Genomic DNA, 21,353 nt, shown 5'->3' with positions numbered 1-21,353 from the left:
TGTTGTGATTAAGTATTAATTTTTTAAATCTTAGTTCGTAGCCTTTAATATTACTCCCTGTGGGATCGATATCTAGGACTCCATTAGAGCCTTATATTACTTGAGCGATACATATACTTGCGTTGATAAGTGTGACTTTACAATTATTGAATATTTATTACGTCCATATTTATCTTATATTTTTAAACATATATAAAGTCGCGGTCAGTCGTCTGAGAAAACACATGAAATCTTAGCCATCAGATTTATGAAAAGGAATTATGTAGCATGAGAATTTCAGTTCAAGATGTTTTTTGAAAGGGAATGAACATTGGGGTTATATTGATGGGGCACCTACAAAGCCGAAATATCTAGGTCAATGGGAAGCAAAGGATGCTCGGATTGTTTCTTGGATTTTGCGATCTATTGAGCTTCATATGGTGTACAATTTATGATCTTTTGGCACAACTAAAGAAATGTGGAAATACTTGAAGCACGTCTACAATCAAGATAATATTGCAAGTCGCTTTTAATTGGAACTTGATATGAGCAATTATAGTCAAGATAATCTCTCAATTGAACAATATTATTTCGACTTTCTTATAACAAATATTCTGGTATTATCTATGCAAATGTGTCAGGAGAATTTAACTAGTATTCAAGCTATTCATGAAATGAGTCGTCTTGATTAGTTTTTGATGGAGCTCAGACCTGAATTTGAAACTGTTTGGGTTGGGTTGTTGAATAGAGAGCAGGTCCCTTGTTTGGATGTATGTTTTGGTGAATTACTGCGCGAAGAACAAAAATTGGCGATGCAATCCTCTATCAGTGCAGTTGGTGGATCATCTAAAATAGTTAATGTTGTATATGCTATTCAAACCAAAGGGAAGGAAACAAATCAACGTTACAACTGCAAAGAATTTGGTCATATTGCCCGCCATTGTTGGAAGCAGTTTTGTAATTATTGCAAGCAAAACATACATATTATTAAGGAGTGTCATACACGGCCTCAAAATCGCAAACCACAAGCCCTTCATGTTGCGGTATCCTACTCTTGCAATTTTGGTTCGACATTCACAGTTCTTAGCAATTATTAATTTGTTCTCACATCAGATATGGTTCAACAGATGATTCTCTCTATCATTTCTGCTTTTGGTCTTCAGGGGAAAGGTAAGAATATTGCTTCTGTTTCTTCTCCTAAGTTTATTGATTCCGATGCCACAAATCATATGACTGACACAATTGATTTATTGCATATAACGCTCATATACTAGTACTCAACGTGTTTAGATGTTTGTCTTTTATGTATTCCCATCTAATTTTACGACAATGATTCCTAATATTTTTTTTTATAATTCTTTATCTTAAAATCTTGAACTAATAATCGATGTTGAGTACTTAAATCCTCATTTGGGATGACCTTACAATCTTTTCATTCTCGATGATCTCTTCTTTTCATAAGAAAATAATCAGTTTGTGTTTTATCAGATCCATTCTTATAAGTAATAATATGCTCATTTCTTTTCTTGAATAATGTATTTGCAATAACAAATCATACGTTAAAGCAAAATTTAATATGACTTTACCTTCTTCATTAATCTCTCCAAAACCATAGTCACCATGAATATTTCTAAAATCTTCTACCACTCTAACGAAATGTTCATTTAAATCTCCTCCAATAAAAAATCTTACTTCAAGAGGTATCATTTGTATTAAGTCTTTTAGGTCATTATATAATTTATCTTTAGAACCTATATCTAAACCTACTTGAGGAGCATAAACACTTCTAATATTAAAAATTTTAGTTTCAACAATAATATTAAGGCTATAATTCTATTTTCAATTCTATTATTTTTTATAATATTATCTTTCAAACTTTTATCTATAATCACACATACATTATTTCTAGTGTGACTCTTACCTGAATACTAAAGTTTAAAATCTAAGTCATCAATCTCATTAGTCTTTTCTCCAATCTATTTAGTTTCTTGAATACATAAGATATTTATCTTTCTATGATAATTATATCAACAATTCCATTAATTTACCTGTGAGAGTATATTATCCTAATATTAGTTTTATGTACTAACTTTTTTTACCAACATCCGTTCGTAATTTGGGAACTCTTGTTTATTTAACATTACACTCTAGCGTCAGTGTAGCGACCATTGCACATATTTCATTGTATTCAGGTCATACAGCGCGTTGCTTCAGGGGAACGTCCTAGCATTTACATAATGATCAAAATGACTTATGTCATGATTTTTCGACAAATTTTATGTTGGTTGTCAAATACCTAACACAACTCACCACTTTTTATATCCGGGGCATGGGATCCAACAATGACATTGTTTAATTTTTATAATTTTTTAAAAAAAAATACTAAGTGCACATCATTCCTACAATATGAAATTCAATAGAATTATAAATCATGAGTTTGTAGTAATTTCAATATAACTAGTGAGAGTAGTTAAAAAATCGATTTAGGAAGTAAAATATTACCAGACTATAAGAATATGAGTATTCATCTCAAAGCTGTATAACTCGTCTTAAATATTCAAAGACGCTTCCCAGGCAATTGTGATTGTTAGATCACTAATCGTTGTATCAATTATATAATATCGGCCAGGGCTTATTAGATAAGACTTAACACCCAGACAATTGTGATGTTTAGATTGATAACTGTTGTGTTGACGGGATAATATCGGTCAGGGGCAGGTAGAGACATTTCACCTTAGACAATTGTGACGTGTAAATCACTGACCGCTTTGCCGACGGGAGCAAACATGACAATATCGACCAAGGGTGTGTTGGGTTTTATTGATGGTGATTCTTAAACAGACAGATGTGTATGTTAAGAGTATAAAATATTAACAAAGTCAAAGTTAATGCATATATAAGTTTAGAATATTTTTTATGGAGTAAAGGTCATTGATACATACAATATTATATTATAAGATTCATATAGAAATATGTAGAACCAACATGGTAAAAGATTCTTTATAGAAATATAAAAGACCCGCATGAATATTAAATTCTTTCTCTTGGGTTACTGCAGTTTAGAAGTATGATTGTTTTTTGGTTATCTTTATTTAGATAACTCATTATGTTACTTTATTTTTTTTTTTGGTTTAAGTTTTTGATTAAAATGAATATAAGAGATAATGTGTTCAAGTGGCGAGAACAATTGAAAATATATAAATTTTCTACTTATTAATTTTATTTGCTTTTCTTTAGTGGTTATTTCTTGAAATTTTTTAATATTAAATTATTAGTGATAGAAATAGAAAAATTGAGAATTTATTTTCGTCGTTTGACTTCCGTTCCTTTCTTGATTAACTCCATGCCCCGGGTCGGGTTGTGACAAGAAATGTAGCTTATGACATTATTTTTTCATCCAGAAAGGCCAAACTATCTAATATCTTCTCGATTTGCATCAGCCAATTTTCTGATTCAATTGAATGTTCGATTCTCTTAAGTAATGATGGACATAAATCTTGGAATTTCTTTAGATATTTATCCAGAGCAAATGTATCACTTCCAAAAAGCTACAATTTGGACTCTTAAATTGGTCGATTCATGACCACCATCATCTGTTTTGAGACATTCGTGTTCACATTTATTGTAGGCTGCACTTTATCATTTTCTATCATACTCTTCTTTTCTATAATTTTGGGTTTATCTCTATGTCTGAATGGATATAATTATTAATTTGATTTAAGTTAAATTTTTAATTTTATTATTATTAATTTTTTTTACAATTACTTTATTGTCTCTTTTATTAATATTATATTAATTAATCCTAAATCTTGTTGTTGATACTACTTTTGTCATGACCTGACCCAAGATTTTGAATTAACCAAGACGGCTGCAGATGATCAGACGATGAGAACTAAATTTTCTATATTTATTTTTTATGACTAATATTTAACAAATGAAAGAGTCACTAAAGAATTAAATGAAAACAATATAATTAATTTTTTTTTTACAAATTGTTCACATTTTTTATAAACATTCACTCTTCTATTGCTTATCTTTTAATAAATTAATTACACCTGAATGTTAGTTTAAAATAACTGTGAACTATCCAAAAACAGTGTATACTCATGTTTTTAAACTACAGTAATACAATAAAAAAAGAAAATAATATGCATGTTAGTTAAGATTTTAATAAATTAGTTTAAAACTTTGGATATTTGAAGAATATGATCATTTACGATAATTCATACCATTCAATGAGTTTTACTATGTCATTAGTATATTTATATTATTCTATATTTGTACATTCGTCATAGAAGTACCGTCTAAAAATTATACCAATTAAGGTATTTTAATATCAATAACATTTTTTATTTATGTGCATGGATACGTTAATGTTCTCAAATAGTATCATAAAAGAGTGACTCCGTCATAGCCAATCATTCACATGCTTACATATTGTGAAAATCACTATTTAATAATGATTATTTCATTCTCATTTGCATATCAGTCAATATACTTGTATAACATTCAATATTAATGATTTTTTTTAAATGCTAAGTACATGAACAAAAAATTAATAAAATCAAAATGTGAGTTTGCAGTGATTTCAATATAGTTAGTGACAGTGACAGTAACAGTAACCAAATTTGGTCAAGAAGAAACAAAATAATATCATAGCATATGAATATGATTACTTACCTGAAAACCGTATGACTTGTCTTGAAGTCTTAAAGACACTTAATCTTGTTTCTAATAGTTAGCTACCTACATTATCGTGAAAATATAATTTTAAGTATATCATTAATTTTCTTTTATTTATTTATGTTACTTAAATTGTTGATTAAAAGCTTTTATTTTAAGTATTCATGTTATTTTAATTTGATCAACAAAATTAATATTATATTAACATTTATAATTAATTTTCACTCTAATTTAACATAATTATTAGTAGGCTTTACTTTCATATTTTTGTTATTATAATATTTAATGATATTATTATATATAAACAAATTAATAATCTATTTTATTAATATCTAAACCTTTATAAATCACCGTAAGTTTTGGCCGGCACACAATATTCTCTTCGCTTTCTTTTCATTCGGCTTGATCACCTCCTCTACTAGACTTGTTCGACCTGTACAGGCGTGCATAGGGCTGTCACAATGGCTCGTTGTTCGCAAACAGCTCGTTCACTAAGTTAACGAGTCGAACACGAACAAAGATTTGTTCGTTCGTGTTAGAATCGTTTTGGCTCGAAATAATACTCATAATATATATATATTCCCAAATATATATATATATATATATTGATGATTAGTATTTTTTAAAAAATTCATTGCCTACAAGGCTGCAAAAGTTATAATCACTTAAAAGTATTAATTAAGAAAATAGAATAAAAATTATTAAATGTTTTAATATAAACAATAATTTTTAAATCTTGAACCAACCCTTAACATCTTAAGGCTACATGATTAGGGTTTTCAAAATGACTCTTTGTTCGTGAATAACTCGTGTTCGACTTAACTCGTGTTCGACTCGAACGAGTCGAACACGAACACACTTTTTGAGCTCGAAATATAAATGAGCGGAACTCGAGCTGAGCCTGGGCTCGATCTTGTTCGGCTCGTTTAAACCCCTAGGCATGCACTGTGCCACTTCTGCTAGGCTCTGTCGAAGCCTTTATGCATGCAAGGAGACTCCTTTTTCATCTTGCTCTTCTTCCGTGCTCACCTCCTTTGCGCTCGCACGTCATGAGAGCTTCTTCTCGCTTCCTATGCACGACACCGATGCCGCTTGCCTGACACCGACAACGCCTTCTCTATGCTCGACAAAGGCATCGTCATTGTTGCCTATGGCTACTGAGAAGCCCTAACTTGCACCTGTCAATCCTCCTGCTTTTGTCTCATGTCGATCGTTTCCCACTCGACAATTTATAGGACAAACTAACCTCTTTGAATTCTGACCCTCTCGTTTTCTCTCCCCTTCCTTCAACTCCCTCTGCTTCAATTCTACTTTCTCTTCAACTTCCCCGTGGAAAAGAAACGAAGCATCACAAAAAAATACCAATTTTTTAACTTCTAAAAGTGAGATACACTTTTTCATGTATATGTAAGGTAGCATATATATAAAAAATGAAGTTTAGGTGTTAGCTATGTAAATATGTAGAAATTGAGTGTTATGCATGGAAATCTTCTTTTTTCATTAGCTTTCTCTTAAACATGAATTGACGAATCAAATATATAAGAATATGGTGCATTTTCTACTAGTGGTGAGCAGAATTTATTATCATTTGGTTGGGAGATAGTAACTTAATTATGGCAAGTAACTTTTTGTATAATTTGTATATATGCTGAAACATGAACCTTCTTCACCTGACAGGAACTACCTTTTCTTTTTAAAAAAAAAATTCATGCCCTTCATAGGCTCTTGCTCATCAGCGGCAAAAGTATTTGTTTGATCTACTTTTTTTTAGGACATACAGACAACGACTGATAGGCCAACTTCTTTCTTCTCATTATTGTTTCAGGTGCACCCTTATGAAATTTTCAGCTTGGATAGGCTTGATGAGCTTGACACGTCATCGGCAGTTCATCAAGTTGTTGAAAATGTGCAAGATGAGAACTCTCGGGATGTCAAATGGCAAGAGAATGAGGTCTAGTCTTCCACCCCTGAATACCTCGCGTTTTCTCTCTTACTTCACCTCTTTGTCTATCCCTATCTTAGAGATGTAAGTAAGCTGTATATATTTTATTTACTTCCTTCTGAAGTTTGAAATTGGCATATTCTATTGAAGGTTGAAAATGATTCCAATGGAGATTTCAAAAGAGGCTTGTGGGATGCTGGTTTCCTTTCGCTTCCTTTAGTGACATTTAGATTCCTTACAAGCGTTGCTGAGCGGCTATTCAGCATAGGTGGTTCTTCCAGTCCATCCTTCCAAAAATTGAGGGATTTTAACTGTCTTGGTAAAATAGGTGAATTTTCTTTATCACCGCGTTCCTCAATGACTAGATTTAATTTTCAGGCAGTTAATTGGAATAGTCCCCTTGCACTGCATATTTCAGATATTAACGTTCCATCACTGGGTGGTGAAGGACTGCAATTTGAAGACTGGAAGGAGGTAGTAAAATGTGAAGAAGAAGAGAATGGAAGACCAGCATTTACTGTTGGTCGTGAGAGACCAGAGCGATTTAAACATTTTGATAGTGTGTTTGACTATTTGGACCATCGTTTTGCAAATTGTTTTAGCAAGAATGTCACAGCGTACCAGGCAAGCTGGTTACTTGTTACTTGATGATTTTTCGTAGCATCTATTTCAGCAAGCATGTGAATTGCTTTTCGGGCTTTCAGGTTAAGAATGATTGGCTGAAAAAGGTGCATCATGAATGGAGCATTCTCAAGAAAAACCTACCTGGTTTGTTCAAGTTTTGTTTATTTGTTTGTTTGTTTTATTTATTTATTTATTTTTTGTATCGTTCAATCAAGATTGGAGCATTTCCCATATCACTTGATGCAAGTTCTAAAAAATACTCACATGGCTCTTCATGGGCTTAGACGTCGTTCTTTCTTGACAAGTTTGTTTGTTGAATTTTTGAATAGGTAGATTTGAGTTTAGATAAGACATTGGCATAGGCTTTGAAAATTCATGTCCTGGCATCCTTTGAAATGAGATGAGAGTTTTCTTTAGATTTTGTGTCAAATTTAAGTAGGCAAATTAGGTTATGGAAAAGACACTACCCAAAGATTTCACTCTCATTTTATAAAAATTCCAAGATCTTGGGTTCAAAGTTTCTCATAGGTGCAAGTCCTCCCTAATGGTTAATTATATCTTTTGATAATAAGAGAGCATTTTCAATTAAAGCTAATTAATGGCGTGCTGATCACAATGTGTATGGTAGCGACAATTTAATGTTTTATATTGAGAAATTTATTATCGTGAGTTTTGAGCAGATATTAAAGGGAATGATGATGAACCTGTTCAAGATTCAATGGTTTTGTTGACTAGGTTTGTTTTGTACTCTAATATATTTAGTCAAAGAAGGTAATCGATCGAACTGGATCGAAGGTTCCCTATCGATAGCTATGAGTTGATTCATCTAAGAGAGCCTTGTAGACATGGGGTAAAAGTTTGTCTAAAGGAACTAATTCAAGTTAAATTTAGCTAATAGATAATTTTTTGCTCAATCGAATATACTCTACGATGCACAAATCAAAAGGATAGAAAATTATTTGGGAATATATGAGCTATAACAGTGACCATAATATAGTAGAGTTGTTGGATTAAATCACTCAGTGGCAATTACTATATCTATGGAGTCGTTTGATCAAATAACGTGGATAAAAGACATGGCCATATTCTTATTAATGCAGACTATTTTAAGCATGAATATAGTTCTATGCTTAATGGGATATTAGCTATTTATAAGCTTCAGCTGATGTCAAAGATATCACCCTCAATAAACAATTCTGGAGGTTGGATTGACATGTGGCTATGGGGGCCGACCTATTCTTCGTTCAACTTGGCTGGACTGGTTGGTCCTCAAGGGGTTGCCGTCCATGCTCCCCCTTCCTCTCCTTTTCTTTCCTCTCCTTTTCTTTCCTTTTATTTCCTTTCCTTTCCTTCCTTCCTAGCACTTTTCTATTATAAGCCCCTTCCAAATCTGAAATCTGATTATTTTTATTGAAATATGAAATCTAAAATCTTTCCTTTCCAATTCCGAATTTCTATTATTTTTATTAGTCTTTGCTCATTTTGAATTCTTCCTATTATAAACATTACCAAAATTATGATTTCTTATTATTTTTATTCTATTCCTTATTTTAAAACATTGCCTAAAATAATTCGTAAGCCTCATTATAAATAAGAGGTGGTATGATTGGAGTTTCTCTGTTTTGAGTTAAGTGATTTCTGAATTCTTCGTAAGCCTCATTATAAATAAGAGGTGGTATGATTGAAGTTTCTCTGTTTTGAGTTAAGTGATTTCTGAATTCAAATTACTGTCATCGGCGTTGCTCTCTTCAAGGGTTGTATCCAAAGACGAGGAAGTGCTTCGGTTGTCCCTTGTCCTAAGTGGTGACCGTCTCCAAGAGTCTGAGTGGTGCTTCGACTGTAGCTCGACCCCGACGAGGCATTTATCTACTGTACTTTCGTTTACCAGCTTTCATTTCATAATCCAGCTACTGCAACCCCCTCTTCCACTTTTTCCAACCACCTTCCTGCTTCTGTTTAGCCACCTTCCTGCTCCCATCCAGCCGCCACAACCCGTCTTCTCTTCCACTGTTGCCAACCCCGCTCCTTCTCTCAGGACTCCTTCCAGTTGTTGTCTACCTCGTCGACCACCTACCAGCAGCCCTTCCAACTCTTCCTTGCCTTTGGCCGGCCCTCCCAGCAACCTGCCATCCTTGTTGCCCCCTCCGGTTCCTTTATAGCAGGTCGTCGATCCTCTCCAATTCCTTCAAATCACCTGTTCGCCTCCTCGCAGCTGTCATCAGCATTCCTGGTCTTTTCCCTGTGGCCGCCAACACCGTTGTTCTATCCTCCTCCTTCCTTACCCATTGTAGAGAGTTTTTTATGTTTTATATTATTACCTTTTCCTTAGTTTCAACCGTCCTCATTTTCATTTATTGTTTACCAGTGCTATGTTATTTCCTGATGAAGTGTCATCATTCTAACCTTGTGGCATCCCGTAATAATTGTTGCAACTTTGAGTTGTGGTTTGGGTATTCCTCCGGTATCATGGATGGAGAATGCTCTTAACTTATTAATAATATTGTGGTCTACAAATATTTGGTGTTGGCTTACATTGAAGTAATAAATGAATGAGTGACTCTTACATTAGTATTTCGGGTCAAATTTTCAATAGCTAGATGACACTATAAATAAGACATTATATAGAGATTTTACTCTCATTCTGTGAGGATTTTTAAGATCTGAGGTTCGAGATTTCTTATAGTTGCAATCCCGTGTCTCTCTTGATAATGACATAACACTCTCAATTCATGCTAGTCATTAAAACACATTATTTGGTATATAGTAGCAACAATTAGGATTTTAATTTATAAATTTGTCACTATGAGTTTGGAGTAGAAGATGGGAATGATGACGTACCTGTTAAGATTATATGGTTTCGTTGTCCCGTGTTGTAGTAGTCATTAATCTACTTAAAGGATACAATTGACCTTACTTGATAAAAGAATCACTGTCAGCAGTCATGAATTGCTTTGTCCAATGAAATCTTGTAACATGAGGTGTATATTTATTCAATAGGATTAATTTAAGTCAACTTATAGAAGGCTTTGCACCTCATGAGGTATATCATATGATTTACAACTCGAAGAGATGGGAAATAATTATGGAACATACAAGCTACAGTCGTGTTCATAATATAATGGAGTCTATTTGCTAAATCACTTGGTTAGAGTGTTTTGATTGTAATCGAATTTTGTTCGGGTTAGCAGGTTGAAGGCGATTCAAGTTCAGGTTAGACTTTTTGACCTGTTTAATAATCAAGTCGGGTTCGGGCCAAGCATTTTTAGGTCGAGTCAATTTTGGGTCAAATCTGAACCTTAATCATGAAACCGAATTGACACCCCTATTTGACACCAAACGTTTAATGTAAGTAGTAAAATTTTTTTTTTATATATAAAAATTATTTGCATTTAGATAAACTCATTCAAAATTCATAGATACATCATTATTATAGTGGACCTTGGTCTATTTAATTAAATGAGAGAGTTGACTCAACTAGTTACAAGAATGTTTATTAGCATGTATGAGTTGCATCATAAAAACTTGTAAACTTGGGATATCTATTTGTCGGAGGGGACAATTTTAAGTTGACTTTAGCTAATAGCCACTCTTCACCTATTTGAAGATTGGGATTACGATTTATATATAATTTGAATTTTTGTTTGAAATTTTATTGCTTTAGAGGCCTTGTTAATTCGAGCTCTATACATAGAGGTTCTAGTTTTTAGATTGCAAGCATTATTGTATTTCATACATGTAATGATAGCAAGTGTTTTTTATCTTAAAATATGTGTTTTTTAAAAAAAGGCCTTAAAGGTCATATGTATATACAAACAATGACTACAAGTCTTTTATAGCGCTCAGTGCGGCTCATGTGTAAATGAAAGACTAAATATTTTTAGAAAATTTCATAGTTGAATATAAAATATATTGTCCAAAATGATGTTAATATTATGTTTGATTGTAAGAGAAATATTTGAAATCTTTTTTATATATACAATTTTTATCAACTCTTGACACCCATATTGTGGAGGATCAAATTTTCAAAATGGGATTTAAGGTCCTTCCTTATAGGTTGGGTAGCCTATCCAAAAACATTGCACGCATGCGGATGACTTTTTTATCTTGAAAAGATGGTTAGTAAAATTTCAAAACGGTTTCATGATTCTTTAAAGTAATCACATGATTCTTATGGTGAGAAAATTTGAAGGGAAATTTACATACCTAGCACACAATTCTTATGTCCTTACATATCTGACACCAAAATTTTAATATTTACATACAACCAATATCGAAGAGACGAGAGGAAGAAGGTTCTCGCGCGATCTGTTGGATCTAGCCGATATCGAAGAAGGTAAGGTTTTGTGCGGGATAGGTAGATCCAATAAATGCTATATATTTAGATTATAACATCTTCTTCATATTGGTAGACAGGAAAATATGCATATTAAATAGATACACAGTGAATTTCTCATAAGGATATTAGATCATTGAATGGCATTAGATTATAGTAGAGGTGCATATAAATTAGTTTATTGCATGATATGTAATTTAATGTAGAAATTTTATAGCATATCATTACATGACTTTTAGAAAATAATCATGTACAATCAACTGCATAATGATTTTTCTATGAAGTTATTAGACCAGTGCATCATGTACAATCAACTGCATAATGATTTTTCTATGAAGTTATTAGACCAGTGCATCATGTACAATCAACTGCATAATGATTTTTCTATGAAGTTATTAGACCAGTGCATGTCATTTTGATGCTAGTAAACATGCACTAAGGAGTTCCCCCTAATGGTACAAGCAAGGGACGTCACTGTATCCACATGTATAGATGTTTTTATACCACCCCAAATAAATTTGTTGTTAGATCACTAGTTGTTGGTCGACTGGAGGATATCGACTAAGGGTGGGTTGACAGATCTTATCATCCCAGACAATTGTAGTGTTTAGATCGCTAATTGTTGTGTCGATGAGAGAATTTCGGTCATGGGCAGGTAAGAGATTTTCCACCTTGGACAGTTGTGATGTTTAAATTGTTAAGCACTGTGCCGACAGGATAATATCAGTCAAAGATGTGTAAAGTTATGTTTTAACGGTGCTCCTAAGAAAGATGTGAATGTATAACATTAAGTAAAAGTAAAATTAAGATGGCAGTAAAAATAAATACATATAGAATTTTAGTGTATTTTCATTTAGTAAAGATTATTGATATATGAAATAGTATTGTGGGCCAACTTTTCGATTGATTTTGAAAATATGATTTTCAAAAATTTAATTTAAACATAAGAGGTATATATTTTTTATTTTGAAAGTAGCGTGTTTTTATTTTCGAAAAATAAGAGCAAATGGATCTCATTCGTCAAATAGTTTGCATAATCGTGCTCGATACCGCGAATACTACACCCTCTCGAAAGATAAGTGTATAACTCGGCGATAGACCCAATCCTGCAAACTAAGAGATTTGTGACATTCATTTGGTCTGCGAACCTTTTATGTGTGACCGACAAGTTCTCCTATCTAATACAAAAATTAAATAGGGTTTATTTTACCTGGGTTTCATATTTCCTATAAAGACAAACCCTTATAGTTAATTACATCCCAAATGACGGGGGTCACTTGAGAAATTCTCGATAATGATCAGAGGTACTATTCTTCAAGAATTCAAAGTTTAGGTTTTCACGGTAGGACGTGGAAAGTCAAGTGGGAGTGGCTCAAATAGGAATAGTTATTTTTCAGGAGTCCAAAAGAAGGAAAATGTAAGGGATGTCACAGATCATGAGGAGAAACCTCAGTGACTTCCCAGACTATCCTACTGTATGACTGTGTTTTAAAAAAGATGTTATTTGAGTGTTCAATCCTGTCAATTTTATTATTTGAGACTTACACATGCATAATGACTGATTATGCAAATAGCCTGCAAAGAGATGGGGGTTTACGTCGTAACGAACGACATCGTTAGAACCTAAAGTGAATTAGAACTTACGCTGCACAACATAGTTGTGCAAGAGCCTAAAAAAGGGATGAAGATTTACAATGCGCTAGGCGAGCTACCTCGAAGTCCTATGGGTTGTTAATTAGACTAAGGAGAGAGTTTAGCTGGTGTAGACTTGTTTTGCTGTTGTAGAATGACGACCACCTCCATTTGTAGTCCGCTCCAACCTCCATGTCGCGTTGCCCATGAAGTTTCTCCAAGCTCCTGTTGTAGCGATGACTCCAGGGTTTAAGTGTTTGAGATTGGTGATTTATGTTTCCCAATTTTGGTGTCAAAGTTTGATTTTGTTTTGTTTCGATTTGGTTTCAGTTCTGGTTTTGCATGCAGAATAATCAAATTGCAGGTAAATAAAATGTACTTGAAAGGTAAAATACAATAAAATAAAATGGTGTAGATAAATTGTAAAAGCATACTTAGGCATCTGCTACTGTTGCATGATTAATATGCGAGCATAGTATGATTTGCAACATATTTAAATAAACTTACAAGAAAAATAAACAAGGCGAGAAAACTCAGCACAATAGTCAGAAAAAAAAATGAGTCATAGAAATCACAAGCAAAAGAAACCCTTAGCCTCATATGAAAGACCATGACTGGGTGTAAGAAATTGGTAAAAGTGGGGGCTCAGAGCTGGACTGTGTGCTTCCCGATCTTGAACAAGAGTTACCAGCCCGACAATCTACGGAGAGCAGTCCTTAACCTCAATCCAAGTGATTAACGGTGTGCCTTTATAAATTTTCATAGAAAAATTATTTGATTTTCATGCAAAAGCTGTTGTTGAAGCTTTCATGCAGAGTTCTTTTTAACATGCAAAAGAGATTTTTGTTTTATTTTTGTAAATATTTTGTAAAGTCGAATATTTTTGTAAAGTCGTGCAGTCCACAAGCTAATGACTCTAATCGTGCTAGAACTACTGACAACCTAATCATGAATCATTTCCTCTCCCTTATTGAAGATCCTTGAAGTAGGAGATACTATTCTAAAAATCTCACTTCGTATCCCTCGTTTAAGCACACATAAGCAATGTCGTCATCGCCCTCGTTATTTAGACCTTAGACTTATCTTAGTCTGGTGATTTATATGTGACATTAACAAATATCCCCAATTGCCAGGAGTATTTGAGTGTAATATCCAAGCTCAAATCCCAGTGCGTTGGGTTAACTGGATTTCGTTGTAGGTTAAGTCATTGTGGGAATTTCACTGTTGATTTAATTAAGGAAGCATGAACTACGCCTCGCTCGATGCATCCTCATGTCTAGTGTCTTAATCAGTTTGTGAATGAGGGTCAAGTGCCTAGTTTCATTATTTATTAAAAAATTAGGTGGATGAACGCTCACCTAGGGTGTACTCCTAAAATCTAGAAAGTCTATACTGAAAAATAGGTGGATGAACTCTCACCTAGGGTGTGCTCCTAAAATCTAGGAAGTCCATACTGAAAAATAGGTAGATGGGCTCTCACCTAGGGTGTGCTCCTAAAATCTAGGAGGCTTATACTGAGAATTAGGTAGATGAGCTCTCACCAAGTATGTGCTCCTAAAATCTAAGAGGCCTATACTGAGAATTAGGTAGATGGGCTCTCACCTGGGGCGTGCTCCTAAAATCTAGGAAGTCTACACTTTAATTTGTGCTTAAAGTGATTTAAAATGTTCTACCCTCAATTAAGTATTTTTCAACTAATAGCAAGCAAGATCATCAAGTATAGCATGTGAAAGGATCTCAAAATAAGCATGGAAACTTTCCTCAAGACGATGAGTTTAAGGAACCACAAAACAAAAAAAAACTTTCCAGCCCTTTGACAGCCACCAAACAAGCCCAAGTAGTGCAGCTCGGCAGCCACCAAACAGGCCCAAACAGTGCAGCCTGACAGCTACCAATAGGCCGAATCAACTTAAATCTATTCCAAGACAGTGTTGATCGATCTGAAAGTTCTCCAATTTAGCATAAAAAGAAATGAGATCCAAAAGCCACAAGATAGACTCGGAAAAGTGCAGCCCAAAAAGCCACAAAATTGAATCCAAAAGTGCAACCCACAAACCACCAAATGGACCCAAGAAAGTGCAGCAAAACAAGCCCCTTAACAGTCCCAAAAACTGTGCATTTAAAGGCTTCAAAATAAGTGTTTAAGGGCTCCAAGATCAGCTCACAAAAGCACCACAAAACTGTACATAAATTGTCCCAAATCGACCAGCAAAAGCACCCAAAACAGTGCCAAATTAGTGTCGAAACGGTGCCCAAGCTGCTCCAAAATCAGCTCACAAAACATCTCAAAACAGCCCTTAAACTTGCCTCAAAACAGTGTGCAAACCTCTCCAAATCAGCCAACAAACGCACCCTAAAATGATGCCCAAACAGTGTGTAATCAGCCCAAGAAAAGGAGTCTACCGGCTCCAAGATTGCAACAAAATCAGCCCAAAACAGTCCCCAAAACATCATTTAAATAGCCCCAAATTGACACCCGCAATGAATCCAAAACAGTTTGAATGTTGGGTTGTATAAATACAAAAGTAAAGTTCAGGTGTAAGACATGTAAATGTTTAGGAATCGTTTGACATGAATTGTAACATCTCATGGCAACATAAGATTTAAGTTTAGTTGCTATTTATGTAAATGTATGAGGCAATTGAGTGGTATATACGTAAATCTTCCTTACAATAAGCCCCTTTGATGCATTCCCCTCTTATGACTGGCTAAAGGTTATATTGCATGAACAACAATGGGTAAGCTTGTTTTAAAATCTTTATAACCAATAGTATGCACAAAGAAGAATTCAAAGAGGCCTCTAGTTTGTATGCCACTCAGGTTGGTTTCTATAACCATCATAGAAAATATTATTCCCGAGAAACCAATGGCACACTCATGCATGAGAAATGGATATGCGTGTGGAGGACTGTGGGCCAATACTAAAGCTATAATGAGATGGAAATGGCATTACTCATAGCAAGCAAGATCATCAAGTATAGCAGGTGAAAGGATCTCAAAATAAGCATGGAAACTTTCCTCAAGACGATGAGTTTAAGGAACCACAAAACAAAAAAAAACTTTACCAAACAAGCCCAAGTAGTGCAGCTCGGTAGCCACCAAACAGGCCCAAACAGTGCAGCCCGACAGCTACCAATAGGCCGAATCACTAAAAAAAAAAACTCCAGCAATTCCAGAACATAAGCTACCCCAAAGCTCAACATGGTACTCAAACTTTAGGTGCTAGATAAGTAAGTTCATCAGAGTTATGTGCTATGTAGGATTTGAATCCCACATACATGTGTAAGCAGTTAAGTGGCATACATGTGAGATCTCCTGAATTTTCACACCCATACATCAATTTTTACATTTATGCCACACAAATCTTTCATGTGTATATACCGTCCAAATCTTTCATACCACAGCAAAAATGCTACCAATCGAACTTCTAAAATGTAAAATATACACTTTCATGCATAGATAGGGTGGCGTGAATGTAAAAATTAAAGTTCAGATGAAAGAAGTGTAAAAGCACAGGAATTAAGTCATACAGCTATAAATATAAAATCTTAGGTTTTGATTGTGTAAATACAGAAGGATTAATTGAAGAAGAGACACTGCATGGAATGCGCGTAAACTATCTTAACCCTGCAAAAAAGTAAAACTAACAACTTCAAATTCAACCAATTTTAGCGTCTTCTGTGTCTTGCCTTAACCCAGGATTAAAGTAAATACCCTCATTAAAAGATAGAGTTTTGGGAATTAAGATTCTGAAACGCGCAAAGGAATTTGAGAGAAGAGGATTACTTTTCTTGATGGTTTCGGGTAGGAACAACCAAAGAGATTTTAGTTTCCTTTGTAAGCCGCAATCTAGTTGTTGTCTCTCTTCCAGCTGTTGGAGGTTCGGCGAGGGGAGTTTGGAGCAGATTTTGTCGAGAGCGGGGAAGAGAAGTCGGTTGCACACGAGCAGGAAGCCGACAAGGGTGAGCGAGAGTGAGCGAAGGCTTCTGGACAAGAGAGGAAGAAGGAGCGGGAGAGCTTCTGCGTGAGGAAGAGGGAGGCAGATAGGGTGTCGAGCGGTGTTCGACTCAGCGAGCAGGTAAGTAGGCGAGGCTTTCTGTGCAGGGCTTCTGTCGGGAGGAAGGGGACGAATCGAGTTGTCTCGGTGCAGAGGCGGGGGGAAGACGAGTCGAGCTGGATTTCTGCCGAGAGAGGGAGGCGAGCGCTGCGGGCTGTTTGGCGTGAGGAGACAAGAGGCGAGCGGCTTCGGTTCGGAGAGGAGTGCGAGGGTTCTGGTCGTAGAGAGGAGGAGAGCGGTGGTTTTGGTTGCGGAGGAAGAGCCGAGCGGAGCTTCCATGCAGAGGAGAGACCGAATGAATCAAGTGACAAGCGGGAGAGAGGAGTCCTCGGCGAGCGGGAGGAGAGGCTGAATTGTATAAACGAAATGTGCAGGGAGCCGTTATGCGAAGCATTGGCGGGGAATTAATTAGTTTCCGTTGATGAAGCAAATTCAAAAGGAAAATCTTTAACTCTCAATTAAAGTGAGATTAAATGTTTATTTGAAATTTGAAAAATTAAAATTCAAAATTGTTAGCGGGGAATTAATTAGTTTCCGTTGATGAAGCAACTTCAAAAGGAAAATCTTTAACTCTCAATTAAAATGAGATTAAATGTCTATTTGAAATTTGAAAAATTAAAATTCAAAATTGTTTAACCCTTGTTCAGCCTGAGTCCAGCCCAAATCGAACCTGAGTTGAACCTGGGTTGAGTTCGGGCCCGCGCCCCGCTAATTAAAAAAAATGTGCATCAATATTCGTGTCATTTGTCCGCACACGTAACCCTAGCAATATGGATGTCCTTCCCGGCTAAAATTGATGCTCCGGACGTGTTGACGCGGTCGGTTTCATCACCGTGGTCATTTAGACAAGTTCGTCGACGGTCGGGCCAAAAGTATCAACTTCGTGCGTGTTGTAGAGAGTGCATTGCTTAGTCACGGATGGTTCATCTAAGGTCATCTGATCCTGTAGGAACTCATATTCGGGCCCTCTACATGTTGGTCCTTAGCATTTGCAACTAGAAGTTGAGTGCTTGGAACCACTCATGTGAGTTCTTCGCAAAATGAGTCAAGAAGTGGTTTGAAGTTTTACGGAGGTGGGCTCCATTACTAGTCTGCTAAGATGGTCAACAAGGAACTCCTAAGACTAGATTTTGGGTTATGGGAGTAGGAAACTAAGACCTCACTAAAAATGAGGTCAACAAGTATATTCAAAGTTTTCTTATAAAGATAGAAAAAATTAGTATATTCCAAGATTTTTTACAGAAACATGAAAGATCAGCATGCATATTAAATTTTTTTCCTTGGATTACTGTAGTTTAGAATTAAAAGTACTCATCGGTTATCTTTAGATAACTCATATGCTATTTTAATATTTTTTTAGGTTTTATGAGTACTCATCGGACTCATATGCTATTTTAATATTTTTTTAGGTTTTATGCTTTTGAATAAGATGAGTAGAAAATGATCAAATGTGTATAGGTGGCATGCACAACAATCAGAAAGGTATAAATTTCTACTTGTTAATTTTAATTACTTTTGTTAGTGGCTCTTTCTTGAATTTTTTAATATCAAATTGTTATTGATAGAAATAAAATAAAAGATAATTTATTTTCTTTGTCAAACCGTTTGTTCCCATCTTGATTAATTTTAAGCCCCGAGTCGGATCGTGACAAATAATTTTATTTTATATATGATACTAAAGATTTGACTGTTGTGTGTAAATATGAAAGGTTAGGTGTGAGATACGTAAATTCATAAAAGTTGTGTGCTGTGTATGTAAATGCCCCATTTTTAAATTACTTTAATTTTTTACTCTGCATAGTATTCTTTGACTATAAACTTGAGTGTTAAACACATTTATCCAAGTAAATTTGATCAAAATTGTTGTCAATAATTTGTTGTACTGTGCGTGACACTTAGAGCAATAGCACAATCCATGAAATATGAAAAGTGAATTTCTCATCTTATTTATAAAAATTCCATTTAGAGGTTGTACTATAATTTAATACATTTTCTGGGCTGGTTGTGGTCATTCATGTGAACTTATTTTCACCAAAATGATGCGACTTTTCAGATTGAGTCCATTATTGATTGTGCTATGTCTTCTCGTAGTGTTCAACATGCGAAGGCAGCGGTTATCAGTAGTAGGCGGTAGTGGCGGGCAGCAATGGACAACTGTGTATTTGGAGTTTTCTCAAATCCAGCGAACTTCAAATATATTGAAATTGAACTTGAGAATAAATTTCAAATGCATTGTAATTTTGTAATGTATCTGGAATTCTTCCCTCTGAATGCCTGGAATTTTAAAACTTTTACAAAATAATGTAATGCATTCCTTTTGCTACAGACCAGATAGCCCCTAAGCTACATATAATTGTGATAAATTTTAGTAGGGATATTCTAATACATTATTTGGGTCTAGAGAGAACATGGTTTATGTAATCAAATTCAGCTCTACTTGTTCAATTTTGTGAAACAAACGAAACAAAATAACTTATTTGTTAGGCTACAAATCCTCCACTTCAGAAAGGAGGTGGAATAATATTATACATTCATTTAATTTCTTTCAGATGATGTTATCTGATAATTATTTATTATTAATGTTGGCCAATTGTTTATGGTCCCTAATTCTTTTTTTTTACACTTTCACAGAAAGTATTTATGTTAGAGTTTATGAGGAGCGCGTTGATCTTTTGAGGGCATCAATTGCTGGGCAGCCTGGAACACCTTATTATCATGGCCTTTTTTTCTTTGATATTAATTTACCCGACAATTATCCGCAAGGACCACCAGTAAGTAAATTATTTTGAAATTTATTTTCTGAGTAACCTGAAATAGAGACAAATAAATTGCTTGAAAGTTGGTTTATTAAATTTATTTATTGCTTTCACAATTTCTTTTTTTATTTTTAACTGCTTATTTTGCATTGATTCTTATATTAAGAGACATAATTGCATTGATTGACCTTTAAAAAAAATTTAGTGGCAATTACATACAGACCACCTGACACTTCATGTTTACAAATCAACCATCCCACTTTCATCCATTTTCAAATTCTCACTCAGATATTATGATTCTTGGTACAACTCAAAGGTATATTTTTCATTTCGGAAGTTTACATACATAGCACCCAATTCTTATGCATTTACTTATCTCACACCCAAACGTTGATTTTTATAGGCTAAGCACCTTTTCCTATTTTTGAAAGGATGTATGAAAAGGTGAATTGCAATTTTTCAATATGTAAGTTGCTTTAGATGTAAAAATCAAAGTTTAAGTCTGAGATAAGTAAATGCATAAGAATTGGGTGCTATGTATGTAAAATTTCCTTTTTATTTTTATCAAAATCTTAATAGTTTGACCGTGGCAAGTGTAAATACATCGGTTTGATAGTTCAAAAAAAATCATCTGGTGATTAATTTGTAAATATCAATGATTCAGGTGGTCTTTATGTAATTATCCCAAAATTTTAATGGCTATAGTTTTCAAGTTTTTTTCCCTTTATTTTTTAGAGGGATGGAAATATTTTAGCTAATGAAACCATTAATGGTTACACTTTGGGAACTTTCTTCTTGGCCATTTCTCTTACGAATTAATTAAGTTTTTATTCTTTGATTTAGCGCATAAGGATACTTAATCGGTCATTTGGATTTCAAATATATCATTTACATCCATACCTCAAATATTTTTTGTTCTTTCTATTTTCTTAGAACAAATGATAGCATCTCCTCTTATTTTTTTACTCTCTCCTTCCTGGTAAATTCTCTATGAAAATAAAATATAGGTTAAGGATTATCAATTTGTTGAACGGAAATCTAGGTTAAATTTACCTCTAATTGAGAGAAAGAAGAATTAAAGAAACCCCCTCTGACGTTAAACGATGCTCGTCCTGCTCATGTCTGTACAATTCATGCTAAATGCAACCACTTGTGATTGCGAGATGATTACTTCTTAAGAGATAAATGTCTCACTTCGAACCACACGAATCAGACGATGAAATTAAAGAAGAGGTAGAGACGAAGAGCAGAAACTGGAGAAGGGAGGAGGGGTCACATACTTCTCTTACTGGAGTGTTGACGTTATTGCGATCGAACCGAGCAGGGAGGAGTCGTGCCCTAGTTGTC

The 21,353-nt window shown here is 34.5% G+C and overlaps 1 protein-coding gene across 3 annotated transcripts in view; it reads left to right on the top strand.

The window, feature by feature from the left end:
* The window catches only part of LOC110023616 (probable ubiquitin-conjugating enzyme E2 24), a 45,389-nt gene that overhangs the window by 8,960 nt on the left and 15,076 nt on the right, over nt 1–21,353 (top strand). For 2 of the 3 annotated variants that reach the window (XM_020723104.1, XM_020723103.1), the window contains exons 5-9: nt 6,488–6,613; nt 6,755–6,932; nt 7,023–7,228; nt 7,309–7,372; nt 19,882–20,021. In XM_020723104.1, the coding sequence (XP_020578763.1) occupies nt 6,488–6,613; nt 6,755–6,932; nt 7,023–7,228; nt 7,309–7,372; nt 19,882–20,021 (714 nt within the window). The remainder of the gene's footprint in view (nt 1–6,487; nt 6,614–6,754; nt 6,933–7,022; nt 7,229–7,308; nt 7,373–19,881; nt 20,022–21,353) is intronic. The other variant, XM_020723105.1, reaches the window with a different exon arrangement.

The sequence above is a fragment of the Phalaenopsis equestris genome, unplaced genomic scaffold (genome assembly GCF_001263595.1).
Source record: "Phalaenopsis equestris unplaced genomic scaffold, ASM126359v1 Scaffold000225, whole genome shotgun sequence".
Taxonomy (NCBI): Eukaryota; Viridiplantae; Streptophyta; class Magnoliopsida; order Asparagales; family Orchidaceae; genus Phalaenopsis; species Phalaenopsis equestris.
Note: the sequence above shows the minus strand (reverse complement) of the source record. Positions and strands in the feature narration are given on the sequence as shown.